The 27,293-nt window shown below is 50.1% G+C and overlaps 1 protein-coding gene across 2 annotated transcripts in view; it reads right to left on the reverse strand.

Moving 5' to 3' along the window:
• Positions 1-8,044, reverse strand: part of WNT7B (Wnt family member 7B) — a 133,920-nt gene extending 125,876 nt beyond the window's left edge. The window contains exon 1 of one of the 2 annotated variants that reach the window (XM_054173816.1): positions 7,868-8,044. In XM_054173816.1, the coding sequence (XP_054029791.1) occupies positions 7,868-7,938 (71 nt within the window). In that variant the 5' untranslated portion in view covers positions 7,939-8,044. Of the gene's footprint in view, positions 1-114; positions 326-7,867 lie in introns of those variants that run through there. The other variant, XM_054173813.1, reaches the window with a different exon arrangement.
• Between the last annotated feature and the right edge of the window lie 19,249 nt (positions 8,045-27,293).

The raw sequence follows: 27,293 nt of genomic DNA on the forward strand, positions 1-27,293 counted from the left end.
GCTTTGCGCATTGCCCCTGCGTAGCTGTTGGCGGGGTCATTTCAAGCAGTATTTTTTTTAAGAATAAATAAATAAATAAATAAATAAATAAATAAATAAATCTGGATCACTTACAGGTAACTCCCACTGGTAAGGATGAGGAAAATCTGAGGGTAATACACTGAGAGTAACACACTGCGAGATGAAAAAAGGATCATGGCTGAATTCCGTTTACACTCTTGGAGTTCTCTTCCTTGGTTATTCCTTTCTGGGCCCCCCCGGTCGTAATTCCCCACCCTTTTTGGTGTCAGATGTGGCTTGAATCTGAGTTGGAATCCAGTCCCTTGGGTTTGGGGGGGCTTTGTCTGTTTGTTTGTTTGTTTGTATTGTTGTGCCTAGTATTCCCCTGGTGCTAATGCTGCTCCCTGTGCAGAGTATGTGCTGCTGCTGCTGCTCTCGCTGCTGCTGCCTCTGAGCTCCTGCCTGTCATGTCTCAGTGGTTGGAAGTTGTTACAGTGGGTTCTCGTGTTGGAATGAGGATGGTTTAAGGGATTTGGATGGCAGAAAGTGCCTCTCTCTCTCTCTCCCTCTCTCTGTAACTCTCCTGAGACTCGGGGCTGCCATTGGGCAGTCACTCACTTGCAATCCGCCTACTTTTTTTCTCTCCTCTCTCTCTCTCTCTCTCTTTTTTTTTTTTTTTTTTTTTTTTTTTAAGGGGAGAATGACAATGGAGAGACACTGATCTAGCCCGGGTTGCAATCAATCCGCGCTCCATGGCTGAGCCCTCTCGATACGCCAGCGCTCCTCACCCGCTTCACGGGACGTTCTCAAAGCTCTTCCCCGCCGCTCAGTGGGCTGCGGGCGGCTGGCTCCCCGCGGCTGGCGTGGGCACCCTTTCAGCTCGCCCTGGGAGAGATCCCAAAGGAGCTGGCAGCTCCCAGCTCCGCTCTCGGTTAATTGCTTTATTATGGGCGGCAGTCCCAGTTCCCCCGAAGGGCTCCGCCGTCCCTTCAGCCTCGGCAGGGGTTTGGCTCTTGTTTGTCCTCGGTGTTGAAAATGAAGCTCTGGTTTCAGGCAGATCTTTAAAAAAAAAAAAAAAAAAAGGGGGGGGGGGGAAAAAAGACGTATGTGTTGTGGTAGCCCGCCTGAGTGAGAAATAAAGACATGAACACTCGTAGCTTCCTGGCGAGATTGGATTTGGCGTGAGAGAAGGGGAGGGAAAGGACTGAACAGCCGGTGTAGGGGGATGAGGGGGGACGTCTGCCGGCGGCTCCCGGGTCCCCACACCTCTCCCGCAGGAACAGAGCCGGCATCTCCTCTTTTCTCTCTCCCTCTTCATGAGAAGATGCCAGTCCGGAGAGACGTTTCCCGGCAGGTTAGTTGCCTTTCCTTCAAGCAGAATGGCTGCTGCCCCTCGGCACCGGAGATCTGCGGGGAAAGCGAATGCTCGACCCTTCCCCGCTCCGGCTAGTGGGAGCCCTTCGCCCTGTGTACCTCCAACTGTGCAAGCAACAGGTCGCTATTCCTTTTTGCCTCGTTGGGCGTTCGTCCTTCTTTTCCGGAGGGGGAAAAAAAAAAAGGAAAAGAAAAAAAAAAAAGGAAGAAAAAAAAATAAAATAAAAAAGCTGTAGTGGTGGGAGAGATGGATGGTGGAAAGTGGAAAAGGCGTGCGCTGTTGATGCCTGCATTAGGGTTTGAAAACGAATCCTCAAAAACAAGAAAAAAGAAAGAAAGAAAGAAAGGTGCACTGCAGGTAGTTTACCACCAATGCAGCCGAAAAGAGCAAGAACCGGGTTCAGATGTCTCCTCAGTCAGCAGGGTTTGTAAATGTTAGTGTCAGGTTATTTGCCTGATGACTGAAACAGCTTTCCTAGCCAAGAGCTCTTCCAAACAACCTGGGAACACCTCCTCCAGTTAACCGGTCCCGGCACATGGGCGCAGCTGATTCCGTGACACAACGAAATACTCCTTCGGATGGAACAGAAACTGCAGAACCGGTGTGAAAACGTTTTCTGCCGCTCAACATGAGATGATAAAAGAAATCTTCTCGGGCTTTCACTTCATGTAACCGCTTTCATCTACACAGAAACGCTAATCTTGTTTAGTAAGAGAGAGACCTTATACCTTCAACGATTGTTTACATCCCAGAATCGTCGTGTCCATAATTCTGTGAGATTCTAAAACTGTCGTATTTATACTTCTGCAAGTGTGTGCCTGTGCATATGTGTATAGACATATAGTTATACACATGTAATGACCGTTTTCACGCTTAGGCGTGGAGGCTGTGGCTGGAGGAGCTGTGCTTAATGTGAACTAGGAGAGCGGATAGACCCTTTTGACGTTTTATTTCTAGCATTTGTTGGGCTTCTGATACATTTTTCAGTGTGCATCTGCTTTCAAAGATGTGCCGGGAAGGGGGTGGTGGTGGTGGGGTGTTGAAATGTGAATTGTAGATATGCAAAGTAAATACTGGCGCTGGAAAACTTCGAAATGGTGCCGGCAGAGTTTGACCCAGTCCAGTCGAAACAAAGCCAGTTTACCAATCTCCACAGTTTTCTGATTGAATCTGGTTTTATCCACAGCTCGGCTGTATTGTGGCAGGAGACACGTTTAAAACAAACCAAATCGAGCCGGTTTTTTGCAGAAATTTCAAATTTTACTCTACAGCACGGCTCGGAAGCACACGTCGGAAAAAAAAAATAATGATTATGATGATGATGAGAACTTGCTAAATTACATTCAAATGCTTTCTATACGTGTGTCAGCCACGGGCAGGAAGACGTGCACTCGTTTTGTTGTCTGAAGACGAATGTATTCCCTTCAATAAAATAGTGTGGCATTGAACAAGAGGGTACTATCAGTAACACCTAATATGAGCATGTCAGCTTCTGTCGTTCTTCCACAGAGACGTGCATTTTGGACAAAACAGGGGCAGAACTGCACTGAAATGGTTGCTGACATCGTAGTCGTGCAGATGAAGCAGAACAGGCATGAATAGAGTTTTCTTGAGTTTTCCTTTTTATTTTCTTCTTTTCTTTTCTTTTCTTTTCTTTTCTTTTCTTTTCTTTTCTTTTCTTTTCTTTTCTTTTCTTTTCTTTTCTTTTCTTTTCTTTTCTTTTCTTTTCTTTTCTTTTCTTTTCTTTTCTTTTCTTTTCTTTTCTTTTCTTTTCTTTTCTTTTCTTTTCTTTTCTTTTCTTTTCTTTCCCCCCCCCCCCCCCCTTTTCTTTTCTTTCCGCCTATTCCCAGTTGCACTTTCCTTCTTACCCCAAATATGTGGAATGTCCAGCACAAGAACGTGTCACAAGCCGGCAAGAGCTTTGCAGGTACGCCGGGTGAGCAACACACCGGGCCCCTTTCTGGTCGGAACCAGGTATTTCTTGTATACTGAGCTGCAAGTCTTGTGTCAGGGGAAAGAGGCATGAGGGAAATGACGAGCCCCTTCAAATGAGCGTGTGTCTGGTTTGCAGCATAACGGAGGCTCCCAGTGGAGGGGCCGAGGAACGTTTTGTCCTCACTTTGGGGACTGTGCCAGGTAGCCCCGGTGTCGCAGCCGCACCGTTTGGAGCTTCGAGCATAAACCCGGCGGGTGTCTTCCCGGGGGTCCGCAGCCTCGCCGGGGCTCCCGGCGCTGCCACGTGGTGCTCGTCGTCGAGGTTGCGTCCCAGCAGCTGCCTGCCGGAAGACCGGAGGGAAGGCTGCTCGCCGGGGACGGGCGAGGTGAGCGGGATGTCGTTGGTGTTTGCCGTGAAGGGCGCAAAGCTCTTCGGCACAGGGGCAGGGAGCCGCGACTGCTGGTCCGTTTCCCGCCGCTCAGTCCCCTGGAGCCTCGAGAAGGAGCGACGTACCCCGGCCTCCCCGGGAAGGGTCGGAGTTGGGGAGCAGGGCCCCAGTCCCTCAGGCCGCAGCTCCGTTCGGCTTTGCCGCAGGGGCACCGAGGAAGTTTCCCCGCCCTTTTCTGGAGGAGTGCGGCCGCCTTTCGTTGATCCTTTGGGAAGCGCCAGCTTCCGCTGCCTGTATCCCTCGAACCGCACCTTGACCTCCTTCCCGCTGGAGCGGGGATGTCCTCTCCGCTGCCCCAGCCGCTCCCCTTTTTTACCTCCAGAGAAGACACAGGGGTAAAAGGTGACGTTTGCTTCCAGAGCCCCGAGCCAGGCACTACCCGCGGTTCCGTCTTTCCGAAGGTCACACCACGCATCCCCAGAACACACACGCAGTGATCTGCATCTGTGGTACAGCTGTGATTTTTAACTTCCGATGCATTTCTTAATTAAACGGGAGCCGAGTGCTCTGCGACCTTTGTGGGAAATATTTCTGTTTCGGTCCTGCTGCTAACCGAGGTCAATATTTGATGGTATCTATTTTCGCGGGGGGATACGTGGGGTCAGCAGGGTTGCAGACGCCTTATGCTTTGGTGCCTGGACAGAAACGTCATCGACAGAAATATCATGGGATGCTTCACCTTATGCCTCTCTTTCGAGGAAACTCGGGGATAGGAAACAGAAATAGGAACAAGGGGAATTCACTGAGAGAAAGGACTACCTGAGCGGGATCTTCCTCTCTCCTCCTAACTGGGCGTAGCGGCTACTTTATGATACTCTGTCATATCACCCCAATTGGACACTCTTCTCACCCCGTCCAACAGCTGGCTGAATACCTGTGTGCTACGTTCTTTTCTCTCCCTTCGGTCTCACGTTTGCCACCGCAAGTGGAGCTTTTGGCACGTTTTATTAAGACATGAACACGTGCAAAGAGAACACAGCAAAGAGAAAGAAAAAAGAGAAAGAAAGAAAAAAAACCCCTGCCAAATCAAACCTCTTTTGACACAACGGCTCTCTCCTTCACTCTGTGAAAGAAACCTAATGCACTGGGAGACGAACTATGTTTGATCTGACTTCATCTTCCCCCTTTCTCTACGCAAAGAGCTCACTAGAAAAGGTATCATTACACTCAAAGGATACGGTTTCAACAAAATGGTAGTTCCAGTGGCTGATGAAAGAAGACATAATTGCATCCCACATGCCTATCCTAGAAGTAGCCCTGGATCTCAGAGCAAATTTCTCTCCTATTGTTCAGAGAAAGTGAAGTATCCTCATCGCCTTACAGGCACGGTGATGGATCTGATAGGATGTCTGTAAGGGCTTTTACTGTTCCTACTGTCTACTCGGTTGTGCTTCCAGGCTCAGTCCAACGGCATTCTTGTGATTTTTGTCCTGAATTCCTTTATAGAACAGCCTCAATCAATTTCGAAAAGAGATCTGCCTTCCGGGCTGTAGCATGTGCCCGGTCTTCTCTTCCCTTTAAAATAAAACCGCAGTGAAAGCGAATAGCAATACCATTACCCTCACTCTGCAGAGCCTTTTCTCTGAGCTCGCCTGCCTGTCTGCGAGCGATGTGTTGTATCAAGCCCTCCAGCTATTGAAGTAGATGGCGTGCCCCCATCGTCACTTCATTTAGGGATGCACAGCCTCACCAAATTTCCTTCCCATCTAAAACTCCTATCAGTCTGAGCTTGGAGGACGACAGAGCTCACTGCTGCAGACCACATCTACGACAAAAGACGGCGCAGGTATTTAGCCCTCCTGAGGTTAGAGAACCGAAAATACTCTCCTGACTCTAGCAGGCGGGATGTGGGACTCTCCCGGGCATGTGCACCGGCCAGGGCAGAAGGCAGCGCGGGGGACACCATTCCCCACCTTCTCCTAGCGTGTGCATCCTCCGCGGGTCGCCTGCAGGGCAGCGCCGCGCTCCGCCGTCCCCCGCGGCGGCACCTGTGGCTGTGGGGGCGGGCCGAGAGCCGTGCCAAAAATAACTAAACAAACACACACGGAGGGATGCAATCCGGCGGGTGCCCGCCGAGCAACCTGCCGGGGACACTGCGGAAAAAGTAGCCCGTGGCGTTCGCCGGCGCCCTGCGAACGGGGAAGCCCTGTCCTTGCTGCCCGCGGCTGGGGCAGCTCCCGGCTGGGGGCACCGACGCTGCTTGGGCAGCTCCGCTTCCCTTCTCATCTCAGAGGAGCCTGATTTAATTCCCTCCGCCCCCGGTGTAACCTTAATCCTTGGCTCTGGCGTGCTCCCTCTTGCTGATTCCCTCCCTTTCCCCTCCAGCCCCCTCCTCCTCGCCTCTCCACGGGGCTGCTGACAGCGGGGACGGGGCTGTCCCCAGCTGCGCATCGTGCCCCTAGCAGCAGGCAGCGTCAAGGAGGGAGGACTGTGTGGCCCCAGAAGGTTCCGGTGACCCGGCCAGGTACCTCCCTTCTTGTCGCTGCCCTCTCGTTTCGGGGTGCTGCATCGTGCTGCAGGCATGTCGCTCCAGGGACTGCCGTTGCTCTCCTGCCTTTGAGGGGTGCCTCTTGGCTCCCCCTCACCACCTCTTCGTATTGATTTCAAGGTGGGAAGCAAGCGGGATTTTTTTGGATTGCAACTCACCTTATGCATTCTTGATCATTTAGAAAAAAAAAATCCCGCAGCTATGCAAAGACAGGATCTTTAAAGAGTTTGTAGCTCGACAGGTAAGGACTCGGCTGGGGCTCAGGAATGTGGAAATTCAACTCAAGTCAGCCTACTGCGACGAGCTATATTAATAAGGGCATACAGGTACGGGGGGGTGTGGGGGGAACGGAGCGGGGGGGCGGTGAGAGGCAGAGGGAGAGAGAGAGAAACTTGGCAACTAAAGTAACAGTGTGATCTCGATCGCGGTGATCGAACATCGATGAGCAAACAGAAAGCTTTCCGGGAGCCCCCGCTACCCGTCGGCCTGCTGGCCCCTGAGCCAGCCTCGGCGGCGGAGCCTGCTCGGCTTTCCCGGGCGCTGCAGCGCAGAGGTAGCCGGACCAGTTGTCAAGTTAATTTCAACACGTCCCTGTGACGGATAGAAACGCAAATTGTGTCTAGGCCTGCATAAAACAAATCCCTGAGTGCAAGTTCAGAGCAGGGATTCCCCTCCTCCCGCCCCTTTTGCCTTTTTAATACTTAAGCTCTGCTCTATTGTCCCAACAGCAGTGGCTGAGTTAACTCTGTCAGGCTGCCTTTAAAAAAATTTTTTTAGGGTACTATACGCCAGAGATAATATTTAAGTTCGCTTAAGCAGTACAAAATAAAAGGATCTGTCATCACCCGCGACCGGCTCCCTCCAGGCTTGGCACTGCTGGAGCAGTTGGGCATCGCCCTGCCACACTGCCCCAGCGCCGGGGACAAACGTAGGCGTCCTCGGGGGGCTGCCAGCGCTGGGACACCCGGGAAGCAGGGAGGAGAGAGAAAGAGAAATAGAGAAATAATCACCTATTTATTTTCTTTCTTTCTCTTTCTTTCTTTCTCTTTCTTTCTTTCTTTCTTTCTTTCTTTCTTTCTTTCTTTCTTTCTTTCTTTTCTTTCTTTTCTTTCTTTCTTTCTTTCTTTCTTTCTTTCTTTCTTTCTTTCTTTCTTTTTCTTTCTTTCTTTCTTTCTTTCTTTCTTTCTTTCTTTCTTCTTTCTTTCTTTCTTTCTTTCTTTCTTTCTTTCTTTCTTTCTTTCTTTCTTTTCTTTCTTTCTTCTTTCTTTTCTTTCTCTTCTTCTTTCTTTCTTTCTTTCTTCCTTCCTTCCTTCCTTCCTTTCTCTCTCTCTCTTCCTCTTTCTTTCTTTCTTTCTTTCTTTCTTTCTTTCTTTCTTTCTTTATTTTCTTTCTTTCTTTCTTTTCTTTCTTTCTTTCTTTCTTTCTTTCTTTCTTTCTTTCTTTCTTTCTTTCTTTCTTTCTTTCTTTCTTTCTTTCTTTCTTTCTTTCTTTCTTTCTTTCTTTCTTTCTTTCTTTCTTTCTCTTTCTCTCTTTAATTTTCCTTTGCAAAATTTTCCCCTCAATTCTGTAAATAATGTGACCCAAAAGCCAAAAGAAGATTTGTCGTGCACGAGGACTTACCCTAATTTGACATAGATGACTCCAAAGCATAGAAACACGTAGAAAATCCACTTCTGAAAGTTTCTGTGCATGATCTAGAGAATGGACTGAGCCATAAAAATTGCACAAAAAGTCGAACTGATCTTGTCAATTAAATCCCAGTCAAGAGCATTGCTGAAGCTACCCAAGAGCGAAGCTGCCCGAACTGTAAAAAAACGACGCTGTGCAGATAAGCAGCTCTTCCCAGAGCCATGGTGACTGAAACTGGCTCCAATATAAAAGCTAAAGAGGAAGAGGAAAAAAAAAAAAAAGAACAACAACAACAACAACAAAAAACCCCAAACCCCAACCCAACACCAGAAGGAGCTGCTCAAAACGGTGAAACAAAACCCCAAGACAGATAGTCTGAGGGAGAAAATGAACGAACACTGATCTTCATCAACTGCCTCATAGAGCTGTGCAGTTCAATGTGTTTTTACTTGTTCTGACTTCCCCAGGTAACACTACGTATCTTGCAATCTGTGGCTCCAGGTAGGAGGAGATCTCTCTCTCTCCCTCTCTCTCTCTCTCCTGCTCTTCCCCCCACCCCGTGTCAGGTTTTAACACACATCTTTATCTGTCTATGTGCATGTGCGTGTACGAGTTATGCCTGTGTTTGTGTTTCAGAAGGCATGTCCTGAAGCTGGAGTGTTGGGAAAACACATGAAATTTATCCAGAAAGGGAAATAAAGGACTCGTCCTCTCAAACCAAAGCATTTTTTCATTTCCTCTAGTTATGGGAACTCGGCTGGATTTGCAGTGTACGGACTTCACAAAAGACACTTTCCCCCCTCCTTTCTTTCTTTTTTCCTTCCCCCCCCCCCCTTCCCCCCCCCCCCTCCCAGTTATATAAAAGAGGCAGGCGTTAACCTCTGTTTGCTTATAGCTCCCTATCCTAAAAGGCGACGCGTGTGCAGACTATTTCCCTTTGGCCATCCGACCCTGCTGTACAAAAACGCTGGTCCTTAAATCTGATTTCATTTTCCGCAGTAAGAAAACACTCCTTCTGCTTTAAGAAACAGATATTCTTGGCTTTTAACACCAGTTTAGGATATTCAGTTTGCTGCTCCTAGGGAGATTAATCGCTGAGACAAAAACTCACTTTGTGTTCAGACACTAACAGTCGAGCAATGTTTCCTTTTTTCTTTTCTCTTATCTTTTCTCTTTTCTTTTCTTTTTTCTTTTCTTTTCTTTTCTTTTCTTTTCTTTTCTTTTCTTTTCTTTTCTTTTCTTTTTTCTTTTCTTTTCTTTTCTTTTCTTTTCTTTTCTTTTCTTTTCTTTTCTTTTCTTTTCTTTTCTTTTCTTTTCTTTTCTTTTCTTTTCTTTTCTCCTCCTTTCTTTTCTTTTCTCCTCTTTTCTTTTCTCCTCTTTTCTTTTCTCCTCTTTTCTTTTCTCCTCTTTTCTTTTCTCCTCTTTTCTTTTCTCCTCTTTTATTTTCTTTTCTCCTCTTTTTTTTATTTTCTTCTTTTATTTTCTTTTTCTTCCTTTCTCACTTCATTTCTTTTTCTTCCTTTCTTTTTCCATTTTTCCTTTCCTTTCCTTTCCTTTCCTTTCCTTTCCTTTCCTTTCCTTTCCTTTCCTTTCCTTTCCTTTCCTTTCCTTTCCTTTCCTTTCCTTTCCTTTCCTTTCCTTTCCTTTCCTTTCCTTTCCTTTCCTTTCCTTTCCTTTCCTTTCCTTTCCTTTCCTTTCCTTTCCTTTCCTTTCCTTTCCTTTCCTTTCCTTTCCTTTTTCTCACTGATTCCTGCTCAGTTTATTTCTGCATTCTGTGAAATTATCTGTTCCAGTCTACTATACAATATGTGCCTGTCTGGAGGCATCTATCTGCATGCATATGCATGCTCAAAGAGCACTCAAATACAGGTTTGTGGGCTGTGGTAAGTGGTATAGATATGGATAAAGCCGTGCACCTATGCCCACTTACACACACGCATTTATATACATGTAGTAACACTAAGCATAGATAGCTCCAGGCACCTCTCAAAGAGAATCGGCTAAACACACACTAGTAAAGGCTGAAAGGAAAGCAGGCAGTGACAAGCAAGCAAAAGAGGCTGAATACAGAACTTCATCGTAAAGTATCTATCCTGACAGAGAAAACAAAGGATTATTTTTTTTAAAGCCCAGCCAGGCTGCCGTGGTTGAAGGGATGCAGTCTGAAACGGGGACCATTTTTAGATGACTCCCACCTCCCAACGCTGCTCGCATCTTGCTATCACCCACCCAAACACAGGGTCTCTCGGGACACCGCGCCGAAATCCCGACAAGGTTCCTGGGAAGGGGAAGCTGAAATGAAGCAGGACTGAGAAGGGCCCTGCTACCGGGAGAGAACAGATGGAAGCGGCCGAAGCGGCCGAACCGCCCGCCTCACCGCCGGCCTCCGTTAGCTCTGCCCGGTGATGGGTTTCGTTCTGCCTTCCCCCAGCAGTCCTCACATTTCACTCTAATAATCAGCGCTCCGGCTCTTGCAGGCAGCCGCCCCCCCCACTCCGGACCCCTTCTCCTACATTTTTCCTCATACTTAGCTATGAACAATTGTTCTCCTTCATACTCTTCCCCTTCATACTCTTTCCCTTGTATTTAAAAGTCCTTTATTTTTCCTCCCTACGGACAAATACCACTTTTCACTATTTAAAAGGATTTTTAGATAAGACGAGGCCATATGTCAGTTTTGCAGAACCATTTCTCCCAAAGCCTCCTAACCGTACCCAGAGCTGCCATCCAAACTCTTTAACCAACACCCAGACAGCATTGAAGATGCAGCCGTCTGGCTCCCAAACCACCTTCTCTCCGTTTTTTTAAGCCCTTCGAAGAGGGAAGGATCCCCTCAGACACTGGGCGGAGGGGCCGGGCGCTGACGGAGCTCGGAGCGGGCGCTGCCCGCGGCCGGAGAGGCGATGGGAAGCTCGGGGTTCTACCCTTCGGCCCAGGCCGGGAGGACAAGCGGTGGTGCCCGCGGCCGGCGGCCGGACCGAGGCAGCAAGCAGCGGCGAGCAGACTCTCAGCCCCAGGCCCGGAGAGCGTCTGCCCAGTACTGCGGACGCGGCAGCCTCGGTGCCGGGCGCAGCCGCGTCCCGCGAGCTAACAGCGCCACCCAGCGGCCGCCGAAGGAGGTGGCCGGGACGCGGAGAGGAGGGCTCGGGTGGCTGGGCGGACACAGGCTCAACAAGGGCAAGTGCCGGGCCCTGCACTAGGGTCACAACAACCCGAATCCATGCTCCAGACTTAGCATCATAGAATCAGAGCCACATCCAGCCTGGCCTTAAAAATCTCCAGGGATGGGGCTTATACCACCTCCCTGGGCAACCTGTGCCAGTGTCTCACCACCCTCATGGGGAAGAACTTCTTCCTAACATCCAATCTGAATCTACCCATTTCTAGTTTTGTTCCATTCTCCCTAGTCCTATCACTGCCTGACAGCCTAAAAAGTCCCTCACCAGCTTTCTCATAGGCCCCCTTCAGATACTGGAAAGCCACAATGAGGTCTCCTTGGAGCTTTCTCTTCTCCAGACTGAACAGCCCCAGCTCCCTCAGTCTGTCTTCATAGGAGAGGTGCTCCAGCCCTCTGATCATCCTTGTGGCCCTTCTCTGGACATGTTCCAGCACCTCCAGATCCTCCCTGTAATAGGGGCTCCAGAACTGGATGCAGTAGTCCAGGTGGGGTCTCACCAGAGCTGAGTAGAGGGGCAGAATCACCTCCCATGACCTGCTGGCCACACTTCTCTTGATGCAGCCCAGCCTTAGGGCAGAGTGGCTGGAAATCTGCCTGGCAGAGAAAGACCTGGGAGTGTTGATGGACAGCTGACTGAACTTGAGCCAGCAGTGTGCCCATGTGGCTGAGAAGGCTCAACAGCATCCTGGCTTGGATCAAGAATAGTGTGACCAACGGGACTAGGAAAGTGATTGTGTCCCTGCACTTGGCACCAGTGAGGCTGCACATAGAATTCTGGGTTCAGTTTTGGGCTCCTCACTACAATGATGACATTGAGCTCCAGAGAAGGGCAATGAAGCTGGTGATGGGTCTGGAGAACAGGTCTTGTGAGGAGCAGCTGAGGGAACTGGGGTTGTTTAGGGTAGAGGGGAGGCTAAGGGGAGGCCACATAGCTTTCTAAAACTCCCTGAAAGGAGGCTGTAGTGAGATGGACGCCAGTCTTATCCCAAGGAAGTACTGATAGGACAAAAGGAAATGGGTTTAAGGTGAGGTGGGGGAGGTTTAGGCTGAATATTAGGAAACATTTCTTCACCAAAAGGGGTGTAAAGCACTAAAACAGGCTGCCCAAGGAAGGGGGGGAGACCTTATTGCTCTCTACAACTACCTGAAGGGTGGTTGTAGCCAGGAGGGGGGTGGTCTCTTCTCCCAGGAAATCAGCACCAGAACAAGAGGACACAGTCTCAAGCTGTGCCAGGGGAAGTTTAGGCTTGAGGCGAGGAGAAAGTTCTTCACTCAGAAAGTCGTTAGCCATTGGAAAGTGCTGTCCACGGAAGTGGTGGAGTCACCATTCCTGGAGGTGTTCAAGAGGGGATTGGATGTGGCACTTGGTGCCATGGTTTAGTCATGAGGTATTGAGTGATAGGTTGGACTTGATGATCTTTGACATCTCTTCCAACCTTGGTGATTCTGCAATTCTGTGGTGCTGGGGACATCATTCGGTCGTGACTTGGCAGTGCGGGTCAGCGGTCAGATGTGATGATCTTGCAAGCCTCTTTGGAGCCTTCTCCAGGCTGAACATCCTCAACTCTCTCAGCCTTTCCTCACTGCAGAGGTGTTCCAGCCCTCTGATCATTTTTGTGCCTCTCCTCTAGACCCACTCCAACAGGTTCATGTCTGTGTTGTGCTGAGGACTCCAGAGCTGGATGTGGTACTCCAGTTTTGATAGCATCAGAGTGGAGAACTAATAAGCTTTTTTTTTTGCTGTTTCCATGCTAATCCACCAAGTTTCAGCAAAAGAAATTAAACTGGATTGTGTTGAGACTAGCCCGGAGATAGCATCGTTCTCAGGGCCAAACCTTTCTGTGCTTTTCACAGTATCACGGTATCACCAAGGTTGGAAGAGACCTTGAGGATCATCGAGTCCAACCTGCTACCACAAACCTCATGTCTAGACCATGGCACCAAGTGCCACATCCAATCTCCTCTTGAAGACCTCGAGGGATGGTGACTCCACCACCTCCCCAGGCAGCACATTCCAATGACGAACAACTTGCTCAGTGAAGAACTTTCTCCTCACCTCAAGCCTAAACTTCTCCTGGCGCAGCTTGAGACTGTGTCCTTTTGTTCTGGTGCTGGTTGCCTGAGAGATGAGACCAACCCCTTCCTGGCTACAACCACCATTCAGCTAGTTGTAGAGGGCACTGAGGTCTCCCCTGAGCCTCCTCTTCTCCAGGCTAAACAACCCCAGCTCCCTCAGCCTCTCCTCATAGGGCTGTGCTCAAGGCCTCTCCCCAGCCTTGTTGCCCTTCTCTGGACACCTTCAAGTGTCTCAATGTCCTTCTTAAACTGAGGAGCCCAGAACTGGACACAGGACTCAAGGTGTGGCCTAACCAGTGCAGAGTACAGGGGCACAATGACTTCCCTGCTCCTGCTGGCCACACTATTCCTAATGCAGGCCAGGACCCATTGGCCCTCTTGGCCACCTGGGCACACTGCTGGCTCATGTTTAGGCGGGTGTCAATCAGCACCCCCAGGTCCCTTTCTGTTTGGCAGCTCTCCAGCCACTCTGACCCCAGCCTGTAGCTCTGCCTGGGGTTGTTGTGCAGCACCCGGCACTTGGACTTGTTAAATGCCATCCCATTGGACTCTGCCCATCTGTCTAGTTGCTCGAGGTCCCTCTGCAGATCCCTTCTACCCTCTAACTGACCAACATCTGCTCCTAACTTGGTGTCATCTGCAAATTTACTGATGACTGACTCAATCCCCTCAACCAGATCATCAATGAAGATGTTAAAGAGGATGGGGCCCAGCACTGATCCCTGGGGCACACCACTGGTGCCAGGCTGCCAGCTGGATGTGGCACCATTCACCACCACTCTCTGGGCTCCGCCTCCAGCCAGTTCCTAACCCAGCACAGAGTGTTGCTGTCCAATCCACGAGCTGACAGCTTAGCCAGCAGTTTACTGTGGGGGACGGTGTCAAAGGCCTTGCTGAAGTCCAGGTAGACCACATCCACAGGCCTCCCCACGTCCACCAGACGGGTCACCTGATCATAGAAGGAGATCAGGTTGGAGAGGCAGGACCTGCCCTTCCTAAATACATGTTGGCTGGACCTGAGCCCTTGGCCATCCTTCAGGTGCGCAGTTATTGCCTCCAGGATAATCTGCTCCATCACTTTCCCTGGCACTGAGGTCAGGCTGCCAGGCCTGGAGTTTCCGGGTTCCTCCATCCGTCCCTTCTTGTGGATGGGGACCACATTGGCCAGTTTCAGTCATCTGGGACCTCTCCAGTGAGCCAGGACTGGAGGAAAATGATGGAGAGTGGCTTGGCAGCTCATCTGCCAGCTCTCTCAGCACCCTAGGATGGATCCCATCCGGTCCCATGGACTTGTGAGTGTCCAAGTGGCTCAGCAGGTCCCAAACTAATTCCTCATGGATTTCCAGGGCATCACACTGCTCCCCTATTCCATTGCCCAGCTCAGGAGGCCACTCGTCCTGCACTCCTGCCTTGCTGTTAAAAATTGAGGCAGAGAAGGTGTTCAGGACCTCAGCCTTTTCTTCATCTTCAGTCAGCGTGTTCCCCTCCAGGTCCAGTAAGGAGTGGAGGTTCTTCTTGCCCTTCTTTTTAGTGTTGATATATTTGTAACAATGCTTTTTATTGTCTTTGACAGAGGTGGCTGGCTTGAGTTCCAACTGGGCCTTTGCCTCTCTAATTTTTTGCCCACATATCTAACAACTTCCTTGAACATACCTGGAGAAGCCTTCCCCTCCTTCCAAAGGTGATACAGCCTCTTTTTTCCCCTTAATTCCTCCAGGAGCTGCTTGCTCACCCAGGCCGGTCGCCTTCCCTGCCGGCTCATCTTTCGGCACATGGGGACCACCAGTTCCTGTGCCTTCAAGAGCTCCTGTTTGAAGTAGGTCCAACCCTCCTGGACCCCTCAGTTCATGAGGGCTGCTACCCAGGGAACTTTGCAAATAAGTTTCTTAAACAGGCTGAAGTTTGCCCTCCTGCAGTCCAAGGTGAAGGTTCTGTTGGTGCTCCTCCCTATCTCCCTGAATGTTGAAAACTTCACTATCTCGTGGTCACTGCACCCTAGGCAGCCTCCCACAGTCACATCTCCCACCAGCCCTTCCCTATTGGAGAGCAGAAGGTCAAGCAGAGCCTGGCCCCTGGCAGGCTCACTTAACAGCTGCATCAGGAAGCAGTCCTCCATTTGCTCCAGGAATCTTCTGGACTGCCTCCTCTCTGCTGAATTAAGTTCCCAGCAGATATCTGGCAGGTTAAAGTCACCGACAAGGACAAGATCTGATGATCTTGAGACAGCCTCCAATTGCTTGTAGATTAATTTGTCAGCCTCCTCATCCTGGTTGGGTGGTCTATAACAGACTCCAACCAGGATGTCAGATTTGTTAGGCTGCCCTCTGATTTTAACCCACAGGCTCTCAATCCCTTCATCCCCCACCTCAAGTTCTGTGGCAGAGAGTGACTCCCTAATATACAAAGCTACCCCTCGTCCTCTTCTCCCTCGCCTGTCCCTCCTACAGAGCCTGTAACCCCCAGTGCAGCACTCTAATCGTGTGTGTTATCCCACCATGTTTCTGAGATGGTGACTATATTATAGTTGCCCTGGTGGACCAGGACCTCCAGCTCCTCTTGCTTATTGCCCATGCTGTGTGCATTGGTGTACATGCACTGCAGCTGGGCTCCTGACTTCTCAATCGACCGTAATTTGTGCCCTACTCTTTCCTCTGCGGAGGGACCGATTTCCTCACCCACCCCCTTCAGACCTAGTTTAAAGCCCTCCTAATGAGCCCTGCCAACTCTAGTGCTAGGACTCTCTTACCCTTTCTAGATAAATGCACCCCATCAGGACCCAGCAGGTTGGGTGCAGTAACAGTTGCCCCATGATCGAAGAAACTGAAGTTCCTCTGCTGGCACCGTCCCCTGAGCCAATTGTTGATGGCATGGGTTCTCCCGTTCCTCTCAGTGTACTCCCCTGCCACTGAGGGAACTGAGCAGAACATCACTTGAGCTCCTGCCCCATCAATCGTCCCAGGGCCTTTAATTCTCTTTTAATTGCCCTGGTGCCCTTCTTGTCAATTTCATTACTTCCAGCTTGTATTACCAGCAGGGGGTAATAGTCAGAGGGCTGGATCAGCTTAGGGAGTCTCCTTGTGATGTCTCCAACCCATGCCCCAGATAGGGAGAAGACCTCCCTGTGGGATGGGTCGGGACGACTTATGGGTCCCTCAGTACCCCCCAGGAGAGTCCCCAACAACTATAACCCTTCTCCTTTTCTTTGTGGAGCTGGTCATTATAGTTGGTGGGGACCGCTTGGCCTTAAGCTCCTTTCTGGATCTGGTTGTTATAGCTGGTGGGGACTGCTTGGCCTTAGGCTCCTCTCTGGAGCTGGTCGTTATAGTTGGTGGGGACTGCTTGGCCTTAAGCTCCTTTCTGGATCTGGTTGTTATAGCTGGTGGGGACTGCTTGGCCTTAGGCTCCTCTCTGGAGCTGGTCGTTATAGTTGGTGGGGACTGCTTGGCCTTAGGCTCCTTTCTGGATCTGGTTGTTATAGCTGGTGGGGACTGCTTGGCCTTAGGCTCCTCTCTGGAGCTGGTTGTTATAGCTGGTGGGGACCGCTTGGCCTTAAGCTCCTTTCTGGATCTGGTTGTTATAGCTGGTGGGGACTGCTTGGCCTTAGGCTCCTCTCTGGAGCTGGTTCTTATAGTTGGTGGGGACTGCTTGGCCTTAGGCTCCTCTCTGGAGCTGGTTGTTATAGCTGGTGGGGACTGCTTGGCCTTAGGCTCCTCTCTGGAGCTGGTCGTTATAGCTGGTGGGGACTGCTTGGCCTTAGGCTCCTCTCTGGAGCTGGTTGTTATAGCTGGTGGGGACTGCTTGGCCTTAGGCTCCTCTCTGGAGCTGGTCGTTATAGCTGGTGGGGACCGCTTGGCCTTAGGCTCCATTATCCCACTATTATCTTCAGCAAACTGATCTGAGGATGCTGGCCTGAGGGAGAATGATTGTGCCTTTTCCTTCAAATACCAGTTTCATTATTGCCAAAAGCTTAGGCAAAGATTTCATGAAGCAGAGTAATTCAGTGATGCAAGGAAAAAAAAACATTCTGTAGATTAGAATAGAGAATTCTCACTTTATTTACAGGTAAAATACCTAAAAGTCATTGAATGCCTTGAAATAAATAGCACCTCAGTAATTTTACAAGGCTTCCTGAAAAATCATAGAACCATAGAATGCATGGGGTTGGAAGGGACCTCCAAAGGTCATCTAGTCTAACCCCTGTGCAGTCAGCCAGGACATCCTGCACTAAATCAGGTTGCTTAGAGCCCTGTTGAGCCTGACCTCAAATATATCCAGGGATGGGGCCCCAAACACCTCCCTGGACAACCTGTTCCAGTGTTGCATCATTCTCATTTTAAAGAACTTCTTCCACCATGTCCCTGGGCAACCTGTGCCAGTGTCTCACCACCCTCATGGGGAAGAACTTCTTCCTAACATCCAATCTGAATCTACCCATTTCTAGTTTTGTTCCATTTCCCCTAGTCCTCATTACCTGATGGCCTAAAAAGTCCCTCACCACCTTTCTTGTAGGCACCCTTAAGATACTGGAAGGCCACAATAAGGTCTCCTTGGAGCTTTCTCTTCTCCAGACTGAACAACCCCAACTCCCTCAGTCTGTCTCCATAGTCTGTCTCCAGCCCTGTGATCATCCTCGTGGCCCTTCTCTGGTTATGTTCTAGCACCTCCAGATCCTTCCTGTAAAAGGGGCTCCAGAACTGGACACAGTGCTCCAGGTGGGGTCTCACCAGAGTGGAGTAGAGGGAGAGAATCACCTCCCTCAACCTGCTGGCCACACTTCTCTTGATGCAGCCCAGAATGTGATTGGCTTTCTGGGCTACAAGTGCACACTGGTGGCTCCTGTTGAACTTCTCATCCACCAGCCCCCCCAAGTCCTTTTCTCCAGGGCTGCTCTCAAGCCAGTCACTGCCCAGCCTATATTGGTACCTGGGATTGCCCCAACCCAGATGCAGGACCTTGCACTTGGTCTTGTTGAACCTCATGAGGTCCTCATGTCATGGGCCCACCTCTCTAGCCTGTCAAGGTCCCTCTGGATGGCATCCCTTCCCTCCAGCATGTCTGTGGTCCTCCTCTGGACCTGCTCTAGCAGGTCCTTGTCGTTCTTGTGTTGTGTTCATCTCTGATAAGCTGCTTTACGTGCTTTTGTCTTCTTTCTGTACCACTTAGATCGACCACAGGTAAGCAGCGTGCATCTTACAGGTCCCAAAGGCTGAACTACAGAGAGAATCCAGGTGCATTTACCCCAGCCAGCCACTGTCAGGCACTGTTGCTCCACACACTTGTAAATTAAGGCCCTCCCCCTCCCTTCACCAACCTAACCAAGCCAATAAACTCTTCCTTAGGGGAAAACACACAGACTACATGGGGTTGAAAAAGCAAGAGAAAAAGAAGAACTACAAGAAGAATTCAAATCAGAAGCATACAAAGAGGTTATCTTAGAGCTGACCAGCCCCTTACACACACTTTACACATGCTTAAAGGTACATGTTAAATATATATATACACTTGCTACTGGTCTTTAACATTTGGTGTTACCAGGCCTTTGCACATGAAATCTTCTCTTAAATTACTGCCTCTCATTTGCCCATCTGCCTTCTAGGTCTAAGATGTCCAAAACTACCAAATCCACTGTCTCCTTGGTATCCTTCAGTGAGCTTCTGATGCTGAGCCCTTTTCCTGGAGTTGGCTATGAGAGGCTTAAACTTTGTTGTTGTTGTTGTTGACTTGTTTGGCTTTTTGGTTTTGGTTTGTGTGTGCCTGTGTGTTTTGTTTTGTTGTTTTCTTTGCCTTGTTTTGTTTTTCCTGGGATTCTCCACCTTTTATAGGCCTGAACTACAATGGTGTTTTTTCACAGAATCACAGAATGCTAGGGGTTGGAAGGGACTTTGAAAGATCACCTAGTCCAACTCCCCTGCTACAGCAGGATCACCGAGAGTAGGTCACACAGGAACACGTCCAGGTCAGTCTCCAGAGAAGGAGGCTCCACAACCTCTCTGGGCAGCCTGCTCCTGGGCTCTGTCGTGCTCAGGGATTTTTTCCTTATGTCCACATGGAACCTCCTCTGCTCCCATTGCCCCTTGTCCTATCATTGGACATCACTGAGAAGAGCCTGACTCCATCCTCCTGATGCTCGCCCTTCACACATTTATTTCCTGTCTGTTGTGTGCTGGGTTTGGCATCATATTAAAAAGGAAGCTACACATTGTTAAGCTGTCTACAGAAGTCTTTCTTCTTAACTGGTCTTCTATTTAACCTTACTCCATCTGATGTAAAATTCTATTTGATTTCTATGGGTTGCACACCAGCAAGCACTGATAAGCAGCCTGTGAAGACTAAAGCTGTTACCTGTTCTGGGTGTTTGGCCTGGTATCTTGTCTCAGTGAAGTCTCTGGGCTGTAGACTTTAAATATGACTGCCATGGGCTGAGTTGAATCTGCAGATGAGTATTCAACACCATACCAGCCTCAAAATAAAAGTGCCGGCTGGACAAAGTACCATGGAGCTTGTCAGACCCTTCCCATCAACTCATTCTCTCCAGTATTTGAAGGGGCCAAGAAGATAGCTTGGGGAGACAGACCTCTGAGCAGGGCCTATTGTAACAGAACAAAGGGTGGTCGTTGGAACTAAAAGAGGGAGACTCAGACCTGAGAGAAGGAAGAAACATTTGATACTGAGGGTGGTGAGACTGTGGTCCAGGTTGCCTAGACAAGGTGGGAGATGTCCCATGTCTGGAACCATTCCAGGCCAGGCTGGTTGAAGCTCTGAGCCAAGAGGAGCTCCACAATTCTGTGGCTACTAGGAAGAAGAATAATTCCAGCCATAAAGTAGGGCTGAGGTCCAATCAGCCCAGACAGCAGGAGCAAAGTTCATCCTCTTGTTGCCTTTGACACACAGGGAGCGAGGATCTCATGATGCACACAAGTCACTGTTCATGTGACGGAAACCCCATGGCAACCCCATTCAAGTTGGTTTGCAATGACACTTTCCACACGTTCCATCTTCTCCATGACCTTTGGTGTTTCCTGCAGAAAGCCTGTGGGTGTCATGTAGGAAGTGGTGCTAGTTTCCAGCTCTGGTTGGTGCCTTTTTAAAGCTCAGAAGAAGCTGAGAAGGAGCTAAGTGATCTGGTTTCAGGACACACCTCCTGAAAATAAGTTCTTCATTGAGCTGTCCTTAACCTTCCTGAAGCAGGCATAACCAAAGTAATGAGCTGACTCCCTCTGCAAGAGAGACCAACAACACTGTCACAGAGAAGCCCATTACCCCAAATCCATCATCCCTCCAAACCCATCCATCCACTGGGCAAGCATCAAAGCTCACTCCTGCTAGGAGATAACCAGGGCACTACCTCACAGAATGCATCAGGTTGGAAGGGATCCTCCAAGGTCATCTTGTAGAACTCCCTGCAGTCAGCAGTGACATCTCCAACTGGATCAGGTTCCTCAGGGCCCCATCAAACCTGATGCTGAATGTCTTCCTGGTCCTGCTGGCTACTCTTGCTGATCCAGCCCAGGATGCTGGTGGCTTTCAACAACCCCAGGTCCCTCAGCCAATTTACATTTACCAGTAAATCTAAAACCAAAAAATGGAGAGGAACAGAAGAAAGCAAGTCCAAAAAGCCAAGAGCAAGACAGGAAGATACATAGATGTGGTGCTGAGGGACATGGTTTAGTGGTGCCCTGGCAGTGCTGGGTTAAGGCTTGGACCTGATGGTATTTTAGTTTTTTTCCACCCACAAGGATTCTGTGATTCTCTGGCTCTAGGGCACAAATTCTCTACTCTAGGAGAATTCAAAGGAGAAGAGGGCTCTTTGTTCAGACCTAAGGGCTCCTTGATGTTCACAGCAGCAGAAGACTCAGTCCATCAGACCCCGCTGCTGTGGAGATGAAGACTCATCCTTTCCATCAGGACAAGGCAGCTGCTTGTAGGCTGCAGGCATGACCAGCAGGTGCCACCTACATGAGCAGGAGTCTGGGAAGGACAAGTAGCAGACACTGATCTGTTGCAGGAAACAAAGGGGCAGAGAGAGGAAACCTCCATCACTGCTGCTGGAAATCTTTCCAGTCAGGACTATTAGCACTTCTTACCTCTCCCTCTGTTAGCCTCAAGTCAGTAGGGTAGACCACCTGCAAGAAAGATAGGAGGCAGGACGTCAACCATTCTGTTCCACCGCAATATCCATCTAGAACCACTGCTTCCACATGAAGTGCTTTATTTCTCCCCAAGTCCCATGTCCTACAAGAAGACACCGTCAAAGATTCCCTCACCAGTAGCCCCTGCACTGAACCTGCCACAGACTCTGTATTACAGATTCCAGCAGAGACAGACCAAGTGGCTCATGGTTTACTGAGATCTTACCAGCAGAGGTGGGGCCTTGGTGAAGAAACAGCCCCACCATCCTGCTGCTGACTTCTCCTAACAGACTCTGGAGGTGCAAGCAATTCTTTTCTCTGAAGCTGGCAAAGGGCCCTGCACAAGTACTGGCAAAAGGTGACCTGATGGGAAGCAGATCCACAGAGAAGGAGCTGGGAGTGCTGGTGGACAACAACTTGCCAATGAGCCAACAATGTGCCTGCGTGGCCAAGAAGGCCAACGGCCTCCTGGGGGAGCATGAAGAAGAGTGTGGCCAGCAAGTTAAGGGGGGCTCTTCTCCCCCTCTACTCTGCCTTAGGGAGGCCACATCTGGAGAACTGGGTCGATTTCTGGGCTCCCCAGTTCCAGAGACTGGGAGCTACTGGAGAGAGTCCAGTGGAGGCTGGGAAGATGCTGAAGGGCCTGGAGCATCAGGGATTCCATGAAATCCAGAGAAGGTGCTATCAGCATTTACAGTGTTCATCTGCAGACCCAGAGCCTAACTGGAGGCTTTAAATAAAGCCCATCTCGTATCTCAAACCTGGCTGATCACTGGACTGTGGCACAGCTCAGCTGTCACTGCCACACTGACTGAGCATGAATGGTGCAGCCTGTTCCAGACATTCCCTACAACATAAACCTTGGCCAGTCTTTTAACAACAGATCCTAGAATCCCAGAATGGTGGGGTGGGAAGGGACCCCTGGAGCTCATCCAGTCTAACCTCCCTGCTCCAGCACCCTCACGGCCAACAGGTTTCTCCTGACAGAACCTCCTGGTTCCAGCTGATGACCATTTGCCCTTGTTCTGTCACTGGGCACCACTGACAAGAGTCTGGCCACATCCTCTTGCCCCCACTCTTCAACTCTTGCTGAGCATTGATCAGATCCTGTCTCAGGCTGTTCTTCTCCAGGCTTAACAGCCCCAGGGCTCTCAGCCTTTCCTCCTCACAGAGATGCTCCAGGCTCCTCACAGCTTCCCAGCCTCCACTGCACTCTCTCCAGTAGCTCCCAGTCTTTCTGGAACTGGGGAGCCCAGAACTGGACCCAGTTCTCCAGATGTGGCCTCCCTAGGACAGAGTAGAGGGGCAGAAGAATCTCCCTTGACCTGCTGGCCACATGCTTCTTCATGCTCCCCAGGAGACCATTGGCCTTCCTCATCACCATACCCCAATCAAAGTCAACATCAGACTCCTCAGGTCAGGGCTGAGGATAGAATTCAAAGCAAGATCCACCACAGAAACATGACAGAGAGCAGTGAGAGATGGCACAGCTACACCAATTTGAGGTAGCACTGGGCAGAGGACAGAGACCAAAGCACTCACAGATCTGTGGCAGTGACAACCTTAACCTTTAAATCACCTACTGGGGAGACACTGGAACAGGTTGCCCAGGGAGGTTGTGGATGTTCCCTCCCTGGAGGTGTTCAAGGCCAGGTTAGATGGGACCTTGAGCAACATGATCCAGTGGAAGGTGTCCCTGCCACAAGGGTTGGAACTGGATGATCTTTAAGGTCCCTTCCAGCCCAATACATTCTATGATTCTCTGATTCTACACTGCAGGGGACATGCAGGAGAAAGCAAGCAGCTCTAGATGAGCTGGAAAATGGAGATGTGCTCCCCAGAGCTCTGCAGCCCCAGGCAATGACTGGGCTGCAGGTCAGCCTGGGAGTCATCTGCTTCTCAAATCAGGAGCTCTCCAAGGAGTTTGCCTCCTCTCCCAGCTCTAAAAATAGCTGGGATGGCAGCAGGCCAAGAGCTGGAAGTTCAGACAGGCAGCTCTGACAATTCCCCATGGATTCCTTGGCAAGGTCATCTCAGCAGCTTCAGAGAGGCAGCCAAGTCACCAGTGAGGAATAAACACTGCTTGGCTTTGGCTTAAAGCTTTCCTGGAAGCACAAAGCCACAAGGTAAAGGAGCAGAATGATTACTGTGAGCTACATGTGGCAAAATGGCAGGAGAAGGAAGGTGCCCAGATGCATCTTCAAGGGGAAGGGGAAGGATTAAAAAGGGGAATGGGAAGGACAAAAAAGGGGAAGGGGAAGGAAAGAAGAAAAAAAAATGAAGAAAGGAAAGGAAGAAGAAAGGAAAAGAGAAAGGAAGAGAAAAGGAAAGGAAAGCAGCAGAGAAGACCCTGGTCAGAACCCAGAGCAAAAAGTCCACAAACAAGAAGGCCCTTTGGAGCTGTCAGGACCCCTGGATGTCTCAGAGAAGCTCAGAAGCACTCAGATGATGTCATACACCAGGAGGCAGCCCTCTGCCATCAGTGCTGGGTTACCAGGCCTGAGGTGTCACATGCTGCTGAATGAAGATCCTTGCAGGAGAGCTTTGCTTGTGGGCATCTGTGAGGGTGCCAAGATCTCCACCACTGCCACAGCAATGCAGAGAGGGCCCAGAACATGACTCCTGGTTTCTCTGAGGTCACCCAGCTCCCAAATGATTGCTGGTGACTCTGAGGTCGCCTGGGCAGGAAAGCTGCAGAAGGAGGAGCCAGTGGCCTTCAGAAGCAGGGGCATGAATTTTCATCATTGCTGTCACAGCAGCACCAGAGAAGGCAGAGTCCTGGTGGAGCTGGATGGAAAAGAGCTGGAGAGAGTTGCTCCTGCAGGACACAGGCTGCCAGCTGGAGAGGGTCGCAGGATCAAGGAATTTCAGCATAGGTAGGGTTGGAAGAGGCCTTAAAGATCATGAAGTCCAAACATCAATCGAGTGCTGCCAGGACACCACCAAACCATGGCTCTCAGCACCACATTTCCATGGCTCTGAAACCGCTCCAGGAATGGGGACTCCACCACTGTCCTAGGCATCCTGGGCCAGGCCTGGACAACCCTCCAGGGGCAGAAAATGTTCTTCATGTCCAACCTCAACCTCCCCTGGGGCATGTCCAGGTGATTTCTTCTAGGTCTGTCACTTGTTCCTTGGGAGAAGAGACCAACTCCCACATGGCTCCAACCTCCTTTCAGGGAGTTGTAGAAAGCCAGAAGGTTTTCCCCTCAGCCTCCTTTTCTCCAGCCTGAGCCCTGCCCCTAGGTTCCTCAGCTGTTTTCCAGACCCTTCCCCAGCTTTGTTGCCCTCCTCTAGACTTGCTCCAGCCTCTCAACATCCTCCTTGGAGAGAGGGGCCCAAAACTGACCCCAGGATTTCAGGTGTAGCCTCAGCAGTGCCTGGTCCAGTGGGACACTCACTGCCAGGCTCCTGTTGGCCATACTCTTGCTGATCCAGGCCAGGATGCTGGTGGCCTTCTTGGACACCTGATCATACCATGGCTCATCATTGGCCAGTGTTACAACCCCCACATGGTCCTTTCCCACCAGGCAGTTTCCACCCACTTTGCCCACAGCCTGGAGCCGTCATGCAGTTGCTGTGACCCAAGTGCAGGACCCAGCTCTTGGCCTTGGTGACCCTCATCCTGTTTGCTTTATGGAAAGACCCAGGTTTCATGGGAAGAAATGGAATATTGAAGGAAATTGTTATGATCTCTGCTGCTTCCCTTTGCCTTTTAAAGCACGACTTGAAAAAATCTGAAGTCTCAGCCCTCTGACAAACAGCCTTAACATCCTTCCAGAAAGACAAAGTGAGGAGTAATTCCCACAACCCCACCAAAAGTCCCCAGGAATTGGAGATGATGCCTTGGGTTCAGTATAATCTTGACTTCTCTGCTCCCCTTAGGTTGAATTTTATTGGGACACCAATCGGCTCCTGCCCTCAGTCATGTTATAAGCACTATCAAACTCGCTTCAAATCCTCTTCTACAGCTCAAGCTTCCAGGGAAGAGAGAAAAACTGTTCCAGGTTTGTGTTTTGTTGTTTGGCGGTGAGTCCCCTCACCCTGTGCCGCTCCCGCCTCCCGCCGCGGGATGCCGCTCCCCAGTGCTTCACCGAGTTCCCTTGCTTGCGCCAGGTAGCAGCCCCGGGGCCTTGCCTGGCTTGGGCTTCCCAGTCCTGGGCCTCTAGGTTCTGGGTCTCAAGGTTTTGGGCCTCTCAGTCGAGGGCAGTGGTGGAGTCCTCATCCCTGGAGGGGTTTCAAAGCCATGGAGCTGATGGCTGTGGTTTGGTGGTACCCTGGCAGTGCTGGGTACCAGCAGTACCCTGGGTTGATGGTTGGACTCCATGACCTTCAGTTATTTACGACTGCCAGTATTCTGTGGTTCTGTGAGCCTGGGGGAGTTTTTCCCCTGCTTGTTTTCTTGGATAACTTATCCTACATGTTTAGCAAGGATGAAAAATTGAGGTCATCTCCAAGTGTGTGTGGGGGGAAAAGAAGATGATCAGGGGCAGTCAGCATGGGTTGACCAAGGGGAAATCATGGTTGAGCAATCTGAGAGCCTTCTGTGGTGGTGTGTCTGACTAGGAGGGAAGAGAGACCAGTGAATGATGTACGCCTTGACTTGAATAGAATAGAATAAACCAGGTTGGAAGAGACCTTCGAGATCATCACGTCCAACCTATCATCCAACACCACCTAATCAACTAAACCATAGCACCAAGCACCCCATCGAGTCTCCTCCTAAACACCTCCAGTGATGGTGACTTCACCACCTCCCCGGGCAGCACATTCCAATGGCAAATCACTCTCTCTAGGAAGAACTTCTTCCTAAAATCCAGCCTAAACCTCCCCTGGTGCAGCTTGAGACTGTGTCCTCTTGTTTGGTGCTGGTTGCCTGGGAGAAGAGACCAACCTCCACCTGGCTACAACCTCCAGGTAGTTGTAGAGAGCAATTAGGTCTGCCCTGAGCCTCCTCTTCTCCAGGCTAAGCAACCCAAATTCCCTCAGCCTCTCCTCACAGGGCTGTGCTCCAAACCCCTCCCCATCTTTGTTGCCCTTCTCTGGGCACGTTCCAGGAACTCAACATCTTTCCTAAACTGAGGGGCCCAGAACTGGACACAGGGTTCAAGGTGTGGCCTAACCAGTGCTGAGTACAGGGGCAGAATGACCTCCCTGCTCCTGCTGGCCACACTGTTCCTGATACAGGCCAGGATTCCATTGGCCTTCTTGGCCACCTGGGCACACTGCAGTCTCATGTTCAGCCTACCATCAACCAGTACCCCCAGGTCCCTCTCTGCCTGGCTGCTCTCCAGCCACTCTGACCCCAGCCTGTAGCACTGCATGGGATTGTTGTGGCCAATGTGTAGAACCTGGCACTTGGATGTGTTAAATCTTATGCTGTTCAGACAGGCTTTGGGCACTTGGACAGGGCTTTTTTTGCTGCCTCATTGCCTTTCTGCCTGTGCCACTTGTCGAAGTAGCAAAGAGACTGGTAGTTGTCCTCTCAAAAACGTGTTGCTGCTTTTGTGTGCATTTTTTGCCATCTAGTGGCAGCAACATATTGGTGTAGTGTTAGCTTCTGGAAACGGGGTGTTATTCTAATTGCCCTGTGCTGTAGGACTCCTCTATCAAGCAGCAAGGTGCAACCACCTACTGATTATACTGCTGTGATGAAGGACCAGGAGACTGTCTTTTTCCTGTCATATTCAGCCTGAGGAAAGTAGCCAGTGTGAAGTACAAACCATAGGAATGCTTAAAATTGGTGCTTTTCTGAAGCTTAAAGGAGTTTTGAGTTATTTAAGCTAATACTCAATATATGATCATATGGACACCTTGTTGCTGATTGGGGATGTATCCTGAAAGGTAACAATGTGGTGCCTCTAAAATAAAAAGTTATGTGTTGATGGGAATGTGCCTTTCATCAGTGACCCCCAACACAATTGGCCATTCTGTATCTCTGAAATGCTGCAGGTGTGTTAGGAATGCAGACAGTTAAATCAGCTCCAGGACACTGGTACCAAGTTGCTTTAGGGGAATTTCCCTCACTGAACTA

Source organism: Dryobates pubescens, chromosome 27, assembly GCF_014839835.1.
Source record: "Dryobates pubescens isolate bDryPub1 chromosome 27, bDryPub1.pri, whole genome shotgun sequence".
NCBI lineage: Eukaryota > Metazoa > Chordata > Aves > Piciformes > Picidae > Dryobates > Dryobates pubescens.